The 18746-nt window shown below is 41.9% G+C and overlaps 1 protein-coding gene across 2 annotated transcripts in view; it reads left to right on the forward strand.

Moving 5' to 3' along the window:
* PCSK5 (proprotein convertase subtilisin/kexin type 5) overlaps window positions 1-18746 on the forward strand; it is a 429617-nt gene that overhangs the window by 203182 nt on the left and 207689 nt on the right. For both annotated transcript variants that reach the window (XM_060237482.1, XM_060237481.1), the window contains exon 9: window positions 9275-9375. In XM_060237482.1, the coding sequence (XP_060093465.1) occupies window positions 9275-9375 (101 nt within the window). The remainder of the gene's footprint in view (window positions 1-9274; window positions 9376-18746) is intronic.

Below are 18746 nucleotides of genomic sequence, written 5' to 3' on the forward strand. Positions count from 1 at the left end.
TCTTTTCCAATGCTATATCTTTTTTTGTGGTGGAGTGACTAGAACTGTACACAGAACTTAAAATGAGGCCACGCCATGGATTATGATTATGATATTATGATACTGGCTCATTTGTTTTCAATCCCCTTTCCAATAACCCCTAGCATAGCATTTTCCTTTTTATTGCAGTTGTACAGTAGGTTGACATCTTCAGTGAATTATCTACCGCAACTCCAAGGTCTCTCAGACCCCATCAACATTTATTTATGGCTAGGATATTTGGCTCCAATATGCATTACTTTGTAGTTGCCCACATTGAACCCCATTTATCCCATTGACACCCACTTGACCAGTCTCAAGAGATCCCTCTGGAGCTCTTCACAGTTCTCCTTTGCTCTCACTTCCCTGAACAATTTAGTGTAGGGGTGTTGAACTCATTTGTTATGAAGGCCGGATCTGATATAAATGAGACCTTGTCGGACTGGGCCATGTGTATCATAAAATCTAATGCCAAGTAGCAAAGATATAAACTTTATAAAGGACACAGACAAGCACAAAGATTTTTTCAAAACTTAAAATATGTTTAAAAGATTAGCATTCTTGCAATATTTTGTTTATTTTCAGTTTCTGATAACTGACACCTCTTGCTGTGAATTATTGCATCAAAATATGGAGACAATGTCTGTGCTATAGCAATCTTGAGTATGCTGTTCAGGTGTTGTTCAAGTATGTGTGTAAGTTGCAAACATACTTTTGATTACAGAAATCTCATGGTCAATGCTTTGAGCCTAAGACCCAGGGGAAAACATGAAATGGCTGGGCATTGTGAGCTTTTGTATACAAGTTTCTTCATGTGCTCGTCAGCTAATGGAGGAAATACTGGTCTGACCTTCTGGGGCAACAGAAAACAATTCTGCACTATCCTCTATATGACAGCCCTTCAAGTATGTGAATATGTTGATCATATCACCTCTCAGCTGCCTCCTCTGCAAGCTAAACGTACCCAGCTCCTTCAACCTTCATGGGACTTGGTCTCCAGACCCCTCACCATCTTTACTGCCCTCCTCTGAACATATTCCAGCTTGTTTATATCCTTCTTAAATTGTGCTTCCCCAAACTGAACACAATACTCTAGGTCAGTGGCTCCCAATCTTTTTGGCACCAGGGACCAGTTTTGTGGAAGACAATTTTTCCATGGACCGGAGTATGGAGGGTGGCACTGGGTTTTAATGGACAGAAGCTTAGAAATTACATCTACAAGTTCTTTTAGTACCCTTAGGTACAGTTCATCTGACTCAGAAGACTTTGTTTCATTTAAAGAAATCAGATGTTTATGTACTACCCCTATGCAGATCCTAGGCTACAACTCCCTTCCCTCATCGTATGTTCTGTTTTTACCATGTTGAGCACTGTTTCCCTTATGAGAGAAGACTGAGGAAAAGTAGGAATTGAGCAGGTACACCCTTTCTTCATCACCTGTTACTTTCCTGTTCTCGGAAGGGGCCTACCATGTCCTTGTTCTTTTTCTTACTTTGTACATAAGAAAAGAATGTTTTTCTGTCGTTTCTAGCATCTCTCACTAGCATAAGCTCATACTGAGATTTAGCTTTTCTAATTATTTCTCTACAAGCACTGGTTATTAGTTTATTTTCATCCTTGGTTATAAGACCCTCCTTCCATTTCCTAAATGAGCCTTTTTTATATTTCAAGTCTTTAGAGAGCTGTTTATGGAGCCACCTTGGCTTCTTTAAGCTGCTCCTAGTTTTCCTTATAGGAATAATTTGTGATTGAGCCTTCAATATTTTGCTTTTAAGAAACTCCCACCCCTCTTAAACTCCCTTCTCATTAATTATTTCTGAGACTTGGTAATCATCAGGTGGCAAGGCATGCAGTTTGCTTCCTCTCAATGAATTTCAGGTATATCCACTGCCTTCTGTGTTCTCGTGGCTTAGGGAAAGGTGGTGGTGAAGCAGCCTGTGGAGTCTCCTCAGGATCCTAAACTGATGGGGCTCTTGCCTTGCAAAGTTACTCTCTTGGTGGTCCCAGTGACAATGTGCTGTCATCCCACATGAATCAGCAAGGAAAGATAATAATCCATTGGCTTGAGTAGTCTTCGTATCCTTTCTGTCAAATCTTGGATGTGTGCACCTATATGCTGGGGTCCACCTCTGCCACCTCTGAGTCACTGACATGGCTATTAATGTTATCAGACTCAGCTAGTTCAAGCTGAGGTTGACCCACAACAGTCCTCTTATCCCATGACTGTTGAGTTTACTTAGCAGTGTTTGATAAGGACATTTTCTGGAAGTCTATGTAAACATCTACTGAGTCACCCTTGTCCACATGTTTATTCCCATCCTCAAAGAACTCTAAAAAGTTAGTAAGATAAGATGTTCTATTGCAGAATTCATGCTAATTCTTCATCAATAGCTTTAGTCATCTATGTGTCTACTAATGCTATTTTTAATAACAGATTCCACCAACTTGCTCTGGAACCTTTTTTTTTTTTTTTTTAAGATGAGGGTTATATTAGCTACCTTCCAATCCTCAGGAATGGAGGCAGATTTTAGTGATAAATTGCATATTTTTGTCAGGAGATCCATGCATTCCCATTTGAGTTCCTTTAGAATTTTTGGATGTATGCCATATGGGTCTGGTGATTTGGCAGTTTTTAATTCATTCATCAGTCATAGGACCTCCTGTCATATCACCTCAATCCAGGTCTTTTGACACCCTTCCTGAAATTGGTGGTTCCAGATTGGCCAGCATCTCCCATCTTCCACAATGAAGATCAGTGTGAAGGACTACACTTTTTAAAAGCTTAGTATATCTGTATAAACAGCTGAAGGACTGTGAACAGTTAATTCTTCACAGAAACAGAGCCTTGAGTGGCAGGCTGCTCCAAGCGATAGGATTGGTTAGCATCAGTTGAGCAGAGAGAGACTTTAGAGCTGAATGCTGAGGAGAATTCATTTGGAATTCAGCCCTGACTTGGAGCAGTTTAAGGCAGGAAAACTGCAGAAATTTGGCAAGGATGAGTAGGTAGTTAGACAAAAGCTCCTATATGGATCAAGGAAAGGGGACAGATCTTCTAGAGAGAATAGGAATTTTCCTACCGAGTCTGAACAGGTTGATAGCTCTGAAGAGTGCAGAGATCTCTGGTCTGGTGTGGTTAGAAACTGCCTTTAGAAACCTTAAGTTATTAAATACTCAAGGCAAGGACTCCAACTCCTTTTCTTGATTTTTCAAGAAAAGGAGTTGGGGTCTTGGAAAGAGTGTGCCAGCCTTCTGGAAACCATAATAGTTAGAGAATATTCAAAGTGTACTGAAGTGTGTTGGGAAAACACTGGAACAAAAGCCTATCAACATATTTTATTTGTTTATTAGATTTTTATTCCACCCTTCCCTGCACACAGGGCTCAGGGCAACACAGATAAAACATAGATAAAACAAACATATTAAAACACATATAAAACAATAAAAACAGTTTTACAAAATTAAGCACACTGAGATGGCCCATAAACCTAGGAGCACGCTCTTATGGGGTCTATAAAACTGCCCAAGATTTTAAAAAGAGCAATGAGCGATCACTCCCAGCAATTGCTGAACATACTAGGTCTAGAGGGTAGAGCAGGGGAGGCCAGAATAACCAAAGGCCTAGCAGAACATCTATGTTTTACAGGCCTTGCAGAACTGAAGGAGATCCTGCAGGGTCCTGATTTCACTCAGGAGAGTGTTCCACTAGGCTGACACCTGAGCCAAAAAGGCCCTGGCTCTTGTCAAGTTTAAACAGATGACTTAGAGCTGGGAACCAGCAGCAGCTGTTGTTCTGAGGAGTGTAATGCTAGAGGGACATGACAGGAGAGGTTGTCCTGTAGATATGTAGGCTCAGAGCTTTGAAGGTTAATACCATAACCTTGAACTGGATTTGTTATTCCACTGGGAGCCGGTGCAGCTGGTGGAGCACTGGTTGGATATGTGCTCTAAATGGTGCCCCTGTAAGGACACACACCACTGCATTTTGAACTAGTTGGAGTTTCTGAGTCAACATCAAGGGCAACCCAGTGCAGAGTGAGTTACAGTAATCCAGCCTGGAAGTTACCATTGCATGGGTTGCTGCAGCTAGATCATTAGAAGAGAGATAGCAATTAGTTGCCTGACCAGCTGGAGATGGTAAAAAGTGGTTCAGGCAATGGCCATGACCTGGGCCTCCACAGAAAGTGAGGCTTCCAAGATCATGCCAAGACTCCTCACCATCAGCATTAATGGACCTCTGGCAGGGGTTGGGAGCTGAATCCCTAAATCCACCCCTCCATGACTCAGGCATAGGATCTCCATCTTTGATGAATTTAAATTCAGGCAGCTCTACTGCAATCAGCCAGCCATGGCTGCTAATTCTCTGACCAGAACCTCTGGAGTGGCATCTCATTTGCCATTCATCAACAGATATGACAGGGTGTCATCAGCCTACTAGTGACAACCCAGCCCAAACCTTCAGACCAGCTGAGTGAGGGAGTGCATGTAGCTGTTAAATAACATAGGGGAGAGGATCGCCCCTGTGGGATGCCATGCACCAAAGCATAGCACAGTGAAACCCTCTCTCCAATCACCACCCTTTGCCCCTCCATCCATGGAGAAACTAAGTAACCCACCACAAAGTGGCCCCCTCATATCCCCAACTTGGTAAGACAGTGATCCATTAGGTCATAATCAACCATGTCAGATGTTGCTGTTAGATCTAATAATAACAGCAATGCTGACCTTCCTTGGTCAAGATTTCTCCAGAGGAGGAGAGCTGTCTCCATCCCATAGCCAGGGCAGAAAAAGCGTAAGAGACTCTCACTAGTCTGAAACATAAGAACTAAAGTCTGAGCATGTACTGATTTTACCTCACCTTTCTCCTCTGTTGAATAAAATATTTTGATAATTTGGAATATAAAAAAACATCTCAAGTACAATTAAAGTTAAAGGGGGCTCCCCATCCTTCCCTCAGGTTCCTGGACTGAGCAAACAGCCAAAATATTATACTGTGACAGGGTGGAACTGCCAGAAATTTTCAGAAAAGAAGAAAACAGATATTCCAGAAGTATTGCTACTGAACTTTAGACCAGAAATTAAAACTCCCAAAGTGGTACAAGACAGAATTATTTTACTGTTGTATGCAGCTAGATGGACTGTAGCCTGTAAATAGAAAATTGATAAAACTCCATCTTTAAAAATCTGGTATAGTAAACTCTGGAGTTTGTATATTTTGGCAAAACTTAATGATATTATAAAACCAATGAAGGACTCCGACAATTATTCCGATATAGTAACAGTCTGGTTTCTACTTTTAGAATTTTTGCAGGAATGATCAGAGACACCTTATGTAATAGATGCATTTCATTTATGCTAAATATTTGAGATTATACTGTGAAAGTGGGTCTGACACTTGTACTAAGTATGTGCTTGTGATTCTTTCTTGCTGGGGGGAAAGTGTAAAAGACTGGGGAAGGCAATGGCAAACCACCCCGTAAAAAGTCTGCTGTGAAAACATTGTGAAAGCAACGTCAACCCAGAGTCGGAAACGACTGGTGCTTGCACAGGGGACCTTTCCTTTCCTGTAATTGTAAACATAGTTAAGTAATACTTTTCTAGTGTTAACTAACAAAATGATCAATAAGATTTATTGGGGGGGAAGAAGAAAACAGATAACTAAGGTGACTCAGTCAGTAAAGGGAAATAAAAATGGAGGAAAATCTTGCCCCTGAGAGAGGGAAGTGGAAGGGGGCATGAGGCAAAAATGCATTCAGCTTCTCTGCTATTTCCCTGTCATCCTTTAGTAATCCTTTTGCCCCTGGCTATCCAAGGGCCTCACTGCCTCCCTGGCTAGTTTTCTGCTTCTAATGTATTTGAAGAAATTTTTATTGTTGGTTTTTGTTGAATTTTTCTCAACAGGAAAAATAATGGATCCAAAGGTAAATTTGGTTAGGAAAATAGTAATGAAGGAATGGGTCAAATTTCCTACCCCTGTGACAATCTCTCTCTGAACTGACAGGTGTTATTTATTTTTTAAAAACCCACGGTCACTTTGTGAATGCTTTTTCCAACACCAGACTGTTTAGTGCTCTATTCATCTTAACTATGGGGATGCTCCAAGGTTTTGGCCATGGGCATGAGGAATATCCCACATCTTTAGGCAGTATTTTATCTAACTTCTCAGCAAGAAGTACACCTTCTGTGCCTTTCAATGTTTTGGTCAATGAATGCATAGGCAGAGGGATGAATGGCATGAATTAGGCATTTATTTTTTAAATGAATTCAATTGAATTGTATTAAAATAATTCAATTATATAGATGTAGACACCATAGAGTACTGTATACCTTTAGCTCTCATTATCATCACAACATTTCTGGCTATTGGCCTGGGAGGTTCAAACCATTCTTTTACTTGCATGTATTAGCTGCGGCAAAATGTTTTAACCCAGGATTTAAGGCCAAACCCATGATGAATAGACAAGTGGTGGTGTTCTGACTGACATCAATATTATACATAAAGATCCTAAATTCAAAAGCATTAACTTTGTTATAAGCTATTTGTTTTATTACTTTGAGAAAGTAAGAATTTGCTTTTCACATCATTTTTCCTTCCTGCTTGCTGCATTCTGATTCCAAGTTATTCTAGCATGTGCATAATTCAGCTACAGTGGCATGTCAACTTCTTGGTTGCATGTTAACTTTTTTTCTGGCAGCAGCATTTATCTTTTCAATTGGTATTTCATGTTATTATTTTTATTTCATAGACTTTGTACATTGTTCTCTGGGGTTGTGTTTTATAAAAGATCATTGTATGTACTTACCTTAGAACTAATTAACACTGTATAACACTAGGGTGACTTCATATACTATTGGAATAAGCCACTACATTTTGTCTTTTTTCCCTTAAATTTTAGTGATTTTTTTTCTATATAACATCATATGAGAAAAGCAGTCATGGTTTTGCATGTATTTTCTCTCTGGCATATCTTTTGATTTGATTGTAAAGGCTGGAGCCTATGAATTGTTGCTGGAAGAAATCAATGAGGAAAGAGGGAAGGGGAGCTTTTGCCTGATTGTTCCTCCATATATAGCAGTCCCCCTTCATCATATGGTACTTTGTCCATGACGATCCCTCAACCCCAAGTGTTGCCTTTTCAGTAACAGGGCGCTCTCAATGATGGGAAGGTTTGTCTCTGTGAGGGCTTTACGTAGGATACAACCTAATATTTCATTTTTTAGGGTTATTGTTAAATCACTGTTAATGACTGAGGAGAGCCTATCTAAAAACCTTCGTTTTAGGCCAGTAACTATTTTTAATTATTTATATATTTATCATATTCTTGAGTCAAAATTCATTTTTTAGACTGAATCATATCATTTAAAATTCAGTTCACACTCCTGTTGGTAAGCAGTATACATCTGTAAGATTAAGACTTGCAAAGTTACTGACTGATTTCCCACTTGCCTTATGCCGCTCTCATGTTCCTCTTCTCAGTGGGGCTCCCTTCCAATTTCATACTATCTGCTCCGGGGCTGCAGCTAGCACCGGCTTTTTTGTGTGGCAAACAGAAACTGGTTTTTAGAGGTTTCTGTTTGAAGCATGAAAAACCTGACGCTAGTTGGAGCCCCCAGATAGTGTGAAATCAGAAGGAAGCCCTGCTGAGAAGAGGAACTTGAGAGTGGCATGAGGTAAGTGGGAAATTGGTCTTTCTTTTTTGCCTCTCATGTCTACTTTCCAATCAAAGTTTTAACCTATTAATTCTTCAGAACGATATATTGTACACTTTTAGCACATGTGTTTAAAACATGTGTTCAGCACAAATTAAAAAAACACCTGATGGACTGTGTCTTGGAGAGTAAAACCATACACACAAGGTTAAACTTAAACATGCTTGTTTGATATAGTGGCCTTATATACATGACATATCTGTGTGCAGCTCCCTGCCGTATACAAGGGAGGGGGTGCTTGTAACCAAGTGTGCAAGCCCCATTCCTGCTATTTCCCTCACTTGGTATAAGTTGTTCCTGTGCTTGAGAATTATTGAAAAACAGCATTCTCTATCAGGAGTGCAGATCCTACATATGTTCAACTTGTAGGCACTGTGTTGATGCATGGTCAAAGGACAGATGTGAACTAGAACATGACCAGAATACTCATTCTCATATTTTTATTTAATTATTTATACAATTTCTAGTCCTCCCTCCCCACAAAGGGGCTCAGGATGGGTAGCAACAAGTAGCATAAAACAATCAAAGACATCATAAGCCATTTAACAATAAAAAATTAAAATATCAATTAAAATAGTTTAAATTATCAATTAAAATGATCAAGATGGCAACATTATCAAGATGGCTACATCCCACATGAGGCCTGACAGTTGGAAAAGTCAGGTCAAATGAAATCACTTCTGCATAATATTAATAGTATTGTGGGCAGAGAGTGGGGCCATTTTGAACAAGCAGGCCAGATGGTATGATGTTCATTGCCTCAACCAGCCTTACTCAGCTTCTATGTACATAGTTGAGACATAGTGTCTACTCCTGTTGCTGAAATGAAGATAGTAAAAGCTAGTACTCTTGTTATACAAAGTGTAAAACTAATAACAGGGTAAAGTTTAATTTTCCATGCAGTATCACCATATAGTATTGAACTCATTCAATCTTTTGATTGACATCAGTGATAAAACTCATGGTTTTCATAGCATTGGATTTTCAGTACTGTTCTGTGAAGTAAATGGTTCTCAGATATTCTCAAGTAAAGGTTCTAAATTCTTTTTTTCCTACCCACTCAAGACCAAAGTAGATCATCCGTTTGGCATAATTTCCAGTTGTATATGCATTCTCAAATGTGCCAAGGCCCGATTCAGTTCAGGAGCATGGTGCAGGAGGCGGAGGATCTTCATTCTTCCCTCCTGTGCTGGTTTCTCAAGCCAAAATGGACATGGAAGGGTCTTGTTTGCTCTAATGTCAGGCTATAATGAGTACATATGCAGCCCCACAGCAAAGCAAATTACAGCTATTTTGGCTTAGGAAGGAAAGCTGAAGTCTCTCCTGGCCTGGCACTGCAGTGTCAAGCTGAATCAAGTCCCAACATATCTGGGAACAGTTGTTCCCTGGTGGCATATATTACTGCAAAGGAACTGCAACCCAACTTATGTCAAACGTATCATTTAGTTTGGCCCTCAGTACTTGAACCACTCATAAGTTATCTGGCCAATTGGAACATATTTTCATGCCTGAAACAATGGTCTGAATTCCAAACTCTGTCTTTCCCCAGGTCACTACAGACTTGAGACAGCGTTGCACAGATAGCCACACAGGAACATCAGCCTCTGCACCTATGGCTGCAGGAATCATTGCATTGGCACTGGAAGCAAAGTAAGATTTGAGTTATACCTTTAATGTAAAGTATTTAGAGATTAGGTTTTGTGTATTTAGATGATTTTTGGTTTATTCAATTAGTTTTACCCTAAAGTATCTGAGATGGAACTAGGATATTAAGCTAGATACGGACTGTAGCCAGAGATATCCCTGATGGTGGTGGAAAGTGCTATCAAGTCACAGCTGACTTATGATGACCCTGTAGGGTTTGCAAAGCAAGAGACATTCAGAGGTGGTTTGCCATTGACTGCCTCTGTATCTCACCCCTGGTATTCCTTGGGGTTTTCCCATCCAAATACAAGCCAGAGCTGATCCAGCTTAGCTTCCAAGATCTGACAAGATCAGGCTAGTCTGAGCTATCCAGGTCAGGGCAATAGATCCCTGGGGTAGAGAAAATTGGGAAGACCACTCTGTGCTCCACACTTTTGAGAACCTTGCAGTTCAATTAATGAAGGTGCTGATCACCTGGGCAGCAAATAAATCAGCCCCACTCTGTATGGACCTTACCAGACAAGTAAACAATTATTTCTTTGGTCAAAGCACAGGGATATTTCCTCTGCAGATGGTGTGATTTCCTTGGGCAGTAGCTGATCTGTTCCAAGTGTCAGATCAGTATGCCAAGACAGCTGAAGTCTCTTAAGGCTAGAGGGAAGAGCTTTTCACAGATGTTATGTCCAGGGCTTTTTTTGTAGCAAGAACTCCTTCGCATATTAGGCCACGCACCCCTGATGTAGCCAATCCTCCTAGAGCATACAGGGCTCTTAATACAGGGTCTGCTGTAAGCTCCAAGTGGATTGGCTACATCAGGGTGTGTGGCCTAATATGCAAAGGAGTTCCTGCTACACAAAAAGCCCTGGTTATGTCCCCCTTGGCTACTGCAGTAATATTCTGGTATATTCTTAATAACTTGTCATGCATTTATGTTAAGACAGTTTCAACATTTATAATTGATTAACATTTCAGGTATGTATACTACAACAAGCGTGGTTTATAGACTATTCTATACCATGTATCATGAATAAAAATTCCACTCAAAATTAAATGGTTTTAAGTAATATCAAGAAAAACATGAACTAATGAACTCTATGGTTATTATAAGCTTCTGTTCGTTACCTGTAAATGCCCGATTTACAGTGCAGTCCTAAACAGCAAGATTGGGGGGGGGGGGCATTTGAGTAGGAACACATAGGAACTCCATTCCCACTGGCTTGACATCAGGGGGTGTGGCCTAATATCTAAATGAGTTCCTGCTGGGCTTTTTCTACAAAAGAAAGCCCTGCTAAACAGAATAACGGTTGATTTCAATGGATTTAGAAGAGCATAATGCTATTTAGGATTGCACTGTAGAGGTCAAGCTAATCTTATTGAATTTACAAGGCATGAGTAAGGAAGTGCATAAGAAATTGAAAAAGAGGCACTAAGAGATTTTAATTGAAAAGCTGATTCTGCTTTGAATAGATTAGCATTGGTGTCATTGTAATTAGATTGTTAATGCAGTGCTTGGAGAAAAGTTAATATAACTGTATTTTCTGAAAATGGCTCTTTCCATCATATTTTAATCTCAGTTGTAAAGTAGTCATAGTTTTTCCACACCAGTCTACAGAAAAAATCAAATTTGTGTGAACCAACATATATTTAGAACAGTTATATAATAATGTAATGCATTTATATTGCCAGATTATTTGAAATTGGAAAGAAATCACTAACAAATTTTCAACATGTAAGGGCACCTAAAAATCTAAGTAATTCATTGTTACTTTGAGTCTAAAATTTATCACATGTCCAAAATTCCTGAATAAATGATAATGGTCTATACCAGTCATCATTTTATAGTGCTAAAATAGTGTATTGTATATGTTTTCAGGAATAATTCAAACTTTGATACAATATGCTTTTCTTGAGTTAAATGAAAAGCAAGAATCTGGTCTTATTTGCAACATGATCCTCAGATGCATACTTAAAAATATGTACCTTAATAAACCTACTTAGTATTTTCTTTTAATAATAGAATAGCTGTTGTTCACTTCTAGAGCTAGGATAATATAATTATCCTTAGTATATCTTAATAATTAGTGTTTCATGTATATTTAAAGGTTGAGTTCTACTTAGCATAATTTTATTCTGTATCTATAACATTTTTCCTCTACATTTGATTAATGTTTTTTATCTTTTAAACTCAGTCCTCAAGAAAGTAAAGTTATCTTATCTCTTTGAACTGTGCAGTTTAATATAGTTGAATAACCCTTAGAGCAGCAAAACATATTTTGTTGTTAGTAAATTTGTTGAGCTTGAGACTGGCAGCTCAATCCTATGCGGTAAGGAGTATCAGTCTGATAACACAGCTTCCTCCTAATCTTAGAGGTCTATGTGATAGTCACAATTCAGACACTATTTCTGACTGATACTGGGACTCTGAGATCACCTGGACAGATTATCCTAGTACAAGGGCATCGTTAAAAATATCTGAGAACTGGGTCATCATGAGAATACAGTGTGTTTTACCTAATTATATAGCAAGAGGTTTGTCATATTCCTACTTGCAGGGGATTTAGAAGTACAGGTAGTAAGCCAAGCATTGGAATCTCAAATACTGTTGCACTTCCTGGGACACAGTATGAGGCGGAGAGGGAACATGTATGCATGATACATGTGATACATCAGCGACTGAGATCTTTAGAGTGAAATTTTCCTAAATCTGTAGGCTTCAAAATGTAGGTTACATATCCAAGGGTTACTCTACTACTTTCATTTTTATTTATTAAATTTATTTTATATGTTAAAATATTTATATCCCACCTTCTTAGCCCAAGGAAACTTTTGGGTCCTTTCCCCCCACTGTTTCAGTTTATAATCTGCTAACACATCTCTAGTCTTCATGCTACATAAGACTGTTTATGGGGTTATATGTATTAATCTTGCTAAAAGGCTTAGTATTTATCTGCCTAATATTGCTGTTCTGGAAGTTACAGAAAGAATAGTCCATGCAGACAAACAAGGTCCTTGATGAGCATAGCCACAGCTGGGCATTTTGGGGCAGGCCCCCTCTATCCTGAGCAGTGCCTCAAAAGGTGGGAGCATCAGCCACACTTATTTGTCTTGCTACAGGAAAGGAGAGGATGCCAGTATGCTCTTTGCTCTGCAGCAGAGAGTGCATCCCAGCTGGCTCTCCTTCTCCCAACCTGGAGTCTCAGGCCAGGAGCCAGCCAGGGCAGCGAGTGAGTAACCAAACAGGGACCCAGGAACAACAGGTCAGATAGGCAGGGGAGCTTTCTGTTTGTTTTCTGTGTGGGCAGGGAAAGCCTGTTACCATCCCTGATATCAGCCTCAGTGTGCCTGCACCAGGGGAGGAGTCATGGTGGCTGTGTCACATGATCAGGTCACATGACTCTTTCCCTGGTGCAGGCACACTGAGGCTGAGGTTGGGGCTGGTGGCTGGCTCTCCCTGCCCACACAGAAAGCTTTTCTCCCCATACAGTTCCAGCGATGCTGCAAAGGAAGTCTCCGGTACATGACTTGTCTTTGTATGGTTCTTCCCTTCACAGGGTGGTGAGCCACTGAGGTCACCTAGCATGGAAGGCGGGAGATGAATCCACAGCTCTGAAAAAGTGCAGCCAAGCCATGGGAAGCTCTCAATCAGTTCAACTTTCCATAGTTATAGGAGTTTAAAATGATCTTCTAACAATAGCTAACTGTTCCACTTGATAAGGGTGCGCATTCTTGGCTACTAATTGTCTTATAACTTCAAGCACCACATAAAGTTATCCGTACTTGAATATATGTATACACACACAAATACACAAGCTGTTAGTTCTGCTACTTTTCATCCTAACAAAGTCTATTTAAAAATAGTGATTACAGGTATACACAAATAACTTTTGGCACTCAACCAGTATGCCCATCTTTCTGTGAAGCTTGACATTCCTGCCATACTCTGATGCTTCTGCACCTGGATTTCAACATATCTATTTATAAACGTTAGATGACTTCTAATCCACTCAAGGCCATATAATTATGTTACTACTTTGTTTCTTGTTTCTCTCCACGGCTATTCTATTCTTGGGCTCTAAACTCCTTTTTTGGCATGTTTAGTTGAGAAGCCAGAGTATCCGTGTTTTTATGTACAAAAACATCATCTGTGATTTTTATGGTCAAGTCTAGCAACTTTCTCCCTCTGTTCTCAGCTACATCCATAACAGGATAACCAGTAAGCACAGACTGGAAGAACAGAATTGTCACATGGGTTCAAATGTAAACTGCATAGTCATTCAGATGTATGGGTGCCAGGCCAAGAAGGGCCTTAAAAGCCCACCAGGTCCTTAATGCAGCCAATGCATAATATTGATAGGCAGAATATGTGTACTATATCTGGCACCAGCTAAGAAGTGGGGAACCACCCTCGGTGTCAACTGCAGTTTCTGGTTTGTTTTCAAGGGCAGCCACATATATAGTGTTTAACAGTAGTTTAGGTTTCTAGTTACTGTAGCATAGATCAGCATTAGAGATTAGTATGAACCAAAAAACTAACCAAGGTTCAAGCGCAAGCCAGGCCAGTTCATTGTTCATTTCAAACCAGTTAAGTTGGTTGCATCATTCTTGAACAAAAACAAATCACCTTTTTTCCCTTGGTGTCCAGGTGGTTCATTTTTGTGGTTCATTCCTCAGACAGCCTGGTGCCATTTCAATCCCTAGCCAACACTGGGGGTGGACTTGTGGTTTCAGGGACCAAACCTGAAGCTAGAGCTGAAACTGAGCTTTTTTAGGAGCACCTGCTTTGGGGTGCTATAACTCAGACATCCCAAATCCAATCTTCACCAACCTTGGAGAGTGGATGGAGGAGAGTTTGCTGAAGATTCCCTGTGTGTTTCATGACTAGGACTCATTAAGGGACTGTTCTATCACCTCCTGAACCAAATGAACCACAAACTAGTTCAGGGAAATTGTAGTTCATATAAGTCCATAGTTTATTTCAGGAGTGGCCAAGGGTAGCTCTCCAGATGGTTTTTTGCCTACAACTCCCATCAGCCCCAGCCAGCATGGCCAATGGCTGGGGCTGATGGGAGTTGTAGGCAAAAAAATATCTGGAGAGCTACCCTTGGCCACCCCTGGTTTATTTGGTTCATACAATCAAAACACCCATGAACCAATATAAGCTACCATTTTTCCATTTCATACCCATCCCTAATCAGCATGGCCAAGTCAAAAAGAGAACCAAGTTCTGTGCACAATGAAGTTTGGGGGGGGGGCGGATTTTTGGAAGCAACATATTACATAGAAGGGCAGATCTTTAAAAAAAAATCAACACTTGATTGACTGCCAAAAATATTTTATCTGTCAACAATTGGGAGCATAATTCCTTTGAGGACATAAGCACTGCCAACCAGCATCACCTCTATTTTCTATGAATTTAATTTCAGGTTGTTTACCTTAAAATATCTTAGCCACAGCACCGATTTAGGAGAGAAACCACCACTTCTAGAGGCTTAGATTAAAAGATAAATAGTTTGGTGTTCTATCTATCTATCTGTCTGTCTGTCATCATCATCTGACATTGTGTATAGTATAGCTAGGAAATCCTAAGATTGTCTGGTGGCCAGAAGTTCTAGATCTTTTAGCATTATGCACCACTGGGTGGTGAGCTAGACTTGTTTTCAAGGCACAAGATGTTTCAGAGGTGGTTTTACCATTGCTTGCCTCTGCATCATGACCTTGGTATTCCTTGAAGGTTGCTTTCCCAAATACTAGCTAAGGCAACCCTGCTTAACTTTGGAGATCTGATGAGATTCCAAATAAGTATGTTATGCCATTAAAGGTCTGGATGGAAGATCAGATGAGATTGGGCTAGCCTGGGCTATCCAGGTCATGGCTATATCCAATTCCAAAGCTACAACTGATCGCCTGTAAAAGTTTCATATAATTATTGATCATCAGGAATAACACTAAAGCTTGTAACACCCCCCAGGAGAGATCCCAAAGAGCTGATTCAGAATCCTAAGCCACCACTCTCTGTGCATAGTCTGACCCCCAAAAAAGATTGAAATCCCTTTTGTGCTTTTCCTCTAACATCAATACCATATTTCATATTGTCTGGTGTACCGTGTTGGAGGCAGCCAAAAGATGAAGCATTATTAATAAGGAAGCATATCTTATTAGCACATAGAAGATTTTTCACCAGAACCACCAAGGCCATCTTCGTTCCACAGTCAGTTCTGAAGTAAGATTGAAATGGCTCAAGGGTAATTTTTTATAAAAGCCAGTCCTTTAGTGGCTTGTGCCTCCTTTTGAACAATAACATAGTGTCCTGATCTTTTGGCAAAGAATGATCTGCTCTCCAGTGGTCCCAGGAGTGGGCCAGTCCTCACTCGTGGGATCTCAGCTCCTCCTCTTCCATTGCAGGGCTTAACAAACTTGACCTGAAGGGGAAGTGCTGGATCCTCAGCAGTCAGTTTTGTTAGCCCTGCAATCCAAGCAGGACGTGCTTTAGAGCCCCCTTGAGGCTCTTTGACCTGAGACAATAAAAAAAAGAAAAAGAAAGAAAGGAAAAGAAGAATACCTGGAGTCAGTGGCAGAAATCACCCAGCAGGGAGATTAAGACGAGCCGCTGTTTTTTCTCCTCAGGGAAAGCGGGGAGGGAAAATCCCTCCCGCGCTTGAACGATGCACCGCAGTAGCCTCTCTGTCGAGGCACGCGTTCGCACCTAATTGTTCTTCCCGGCCTCTTCCCAGCCCGACGGACGCATGGGGCTGTGGATAGGTCTCTCCCAGATGCTCCCAGCAAAGGCACCCCGGCAACCCCGGGGGCCTGCGGGGCAGCAAGTCGAAGGGAAGACTGGCGGAGACCAGGGAAAAAGGTAGAGGACTCGTGTGTTTCACGTTGCCCTCCCGAAGCGCCGTGGACAGCGCAACAGCGCGGTGGTTCCCAGAAGCGGCGGTAAGCTCTGTGGGAAGGGGGGGGAACCCTTAGGGGATTTCCAGGGGGAGAGGAGGTCTGCAGACTCCCAGAGCCCCTTTTGTCACTGCTGGCAGCTTAAGCCCACGGGGCTGTAAAGGAAGCTGGGATTCAGACTTCGCTGTTCAGCGCTTCCCCCCCCCTCATCCTCTCCCCTCATTCCCTTCTTACCTCCGGCTTCCCTGTTTGCTCCTGCATCCAGGAGGGGTGACCTCGGCTGGAAGGGGCCCCTGAAAAGGGAAAGGGAGTTAAAAAACCAGTCAGGAGCTGGTTAGGGGGGGGGAGGTTTTTGGCGGGAATGGAAGCCATTTTACTTATACTACTTGTGTCTTATAGGGCCATTCACTCTAAGATGGCCGCCCCCGATAGATTTCCTATGGGAGCAATGCTGGAGGAGGGCACATGCGAGTTGGAGCTGGCTGATTCACCAGCACAGGAAGAGGGGACAGAAGTACATCAGGCTGATCTTTCAGCAGATGAAGCTAAGTCTAATCTTCTTTCTTGGATCCAAGAACTGGTCAAAAAAGAGGTTCAAGCTGCCTCTGTGGCCACCCCAACCCCGTCACTTAAGAGGGCAGCCAAACAGAAACATAGAGAGGTAGATAAGGAAAAGGAAGGGGTTTCCTCCAGGCCTCCCAAGCGCAGTAGGTTAGAATTGCATTCAGCTCCCTCTGATCAAGAAGAAGAGGATTCTGACTTGTCTGAGGGCTCTTCGTCACCTGACTCAGGAGAACTCTCTGAGGAAGAGGAGGGGCCGGCCTCTACTCATTCCAAACTGTTTCCAGCAGACATGTATCCACGCCTACTGCCAAAAGTGATTAGGACATTGCAGATACAGTATACTCCAAAATCCAAGGATGAGGAGGATGCTGAGTTTCCTGTTGCAATGGAGGATATTATACCCAAGTCAGGTTCAAAACCACTACAGGTCCCGTTGCCCTCTGGGTTTTTCTCAATAATTAGATCTTAGTGGGAACATCCAGCCAAGCCTAAGACGGTGTCGTCAAACTTCTCTAAGTTTTTCTCCTTCATCCCAGAGGCGACCAAGAGGCTTAAGTTGCCAGTAGTTGATGACCCAGTCAACAGCTTGGCTTCTAATTCCATTCTACCGATGGATGCGGATGGGATGCCAAGGGATCCAACGGACAAGCGCATAGAGCAGGCCTTACATCGTGATTTTGAAGCCTCCGCTAGTGCTCTAAAAGTGTCAGCTACCACGTCTCTCTTCTGTAGGGCTTCGTACATGTGGCTTTCCGACTAGCTAAGAGAGAGGATCTGCCTAGGGATGTTAAGGACTCACTTAAGAAAATTACGCTAGCCACTGCCTTTGCATCAGATTCGACCCTTGAAGCAGTTCAACTCTCTGCTAGGGCTATGGCCTCTAGCGTTACGGCTAGGCGGAATACCTGGCTCCGTAATTGGGATGCTGATCCCTCAGCCAGAGCAAAAGTGGCTGCGGTTCCCATTAAAGGGGCCTCGCTCTTCGGGGAAGGTCTAGACAGATATCTCATAGAGGACAGAAATAAGAAAAAAGTCCTGCCCTCCAAGAGACGTGAGAACAGGACGATGCAGAGATCCCAGTCCTTTCGTGGAAATAGGAGAGATTCAAGACAAACCTCCTTCAAACAATACAGGGCAAAGTGGCAACCAAAGGCCAGAGACGGCAGACCTTCCTTTGGAGGAAAACAAAGTCAACCAATTAAGGGACAGAAGAAGTCCACCTCAGCATGACTGGGCGGTCCCAATGGACCACGATCGGATAGGGGGACGGCTTCAAAGATTCTCCCACGTGTGGCATCAAACGGTTTCGGACAGATGGGTTTTGGACACAGTTACCAATGGTTACTCCCTAGAATTTTCTCCTCCTCCACGTCATCGGTTCCTGGAGGTACAGAGAGCTCAATCTCTCGAGAAACATCATACACTACTAAGGGCCATCGATCATCTGGTTCAGATAGGAGCCATCGAATCAGTACCGGTGCTGGAGAAGTTTCAAGGTGTATATTCCGTCTTCTTTGTAGTGCCCCAAAAGAACGGAGATGTTCAGGCGATTCTGGACCTGAAGTGGGTAAACAAGTCGGTTGTTACAAAGAAGTTTCGAATGGAGACTCTGAGGTCCATACTGCTAGCTGTTCAAAGGGGAGACTTCATAGCCTCCATAGATCTGTCGGAAGCCTACCTTCATATTCCTATAGCCAAGGGGCACCGCAGGTTTCTTCGCTTCTCCTACGACGGGCATCATTACCAGTACAGAGCTCTGCCTTTTGGCTTAAAGTCCTCGCCCAGAGTGTTCACAAAAGTATTAGTCACCCTCGTGGCGGTCCTCTGGCTACAGGGGGTTTCCCTGTTTCCATATCTGGACGACACTCTGGTCAAGGCCCCATTGGAGGAGCAGACGAAACTAGACCTAGAGTTGACCATAA

The sequence above is a fragment of the Heteronotia binoei genome, chromosome 4 (assembly GCF_032191835.1).
Source record: "Heteronotia binoei isolate CCM8104 ecotype False Entrance Well chromosome 4, APGP_CSIRO_Hbin_v1, whole genome shotgun sequence".
Classification (NCBI taxonomy): Eukaryota; Metazoa; Chordata; class Lepidosauria; order Squamata; family Gekkonidae; genus Heteronotia; species Heteronotia binoei.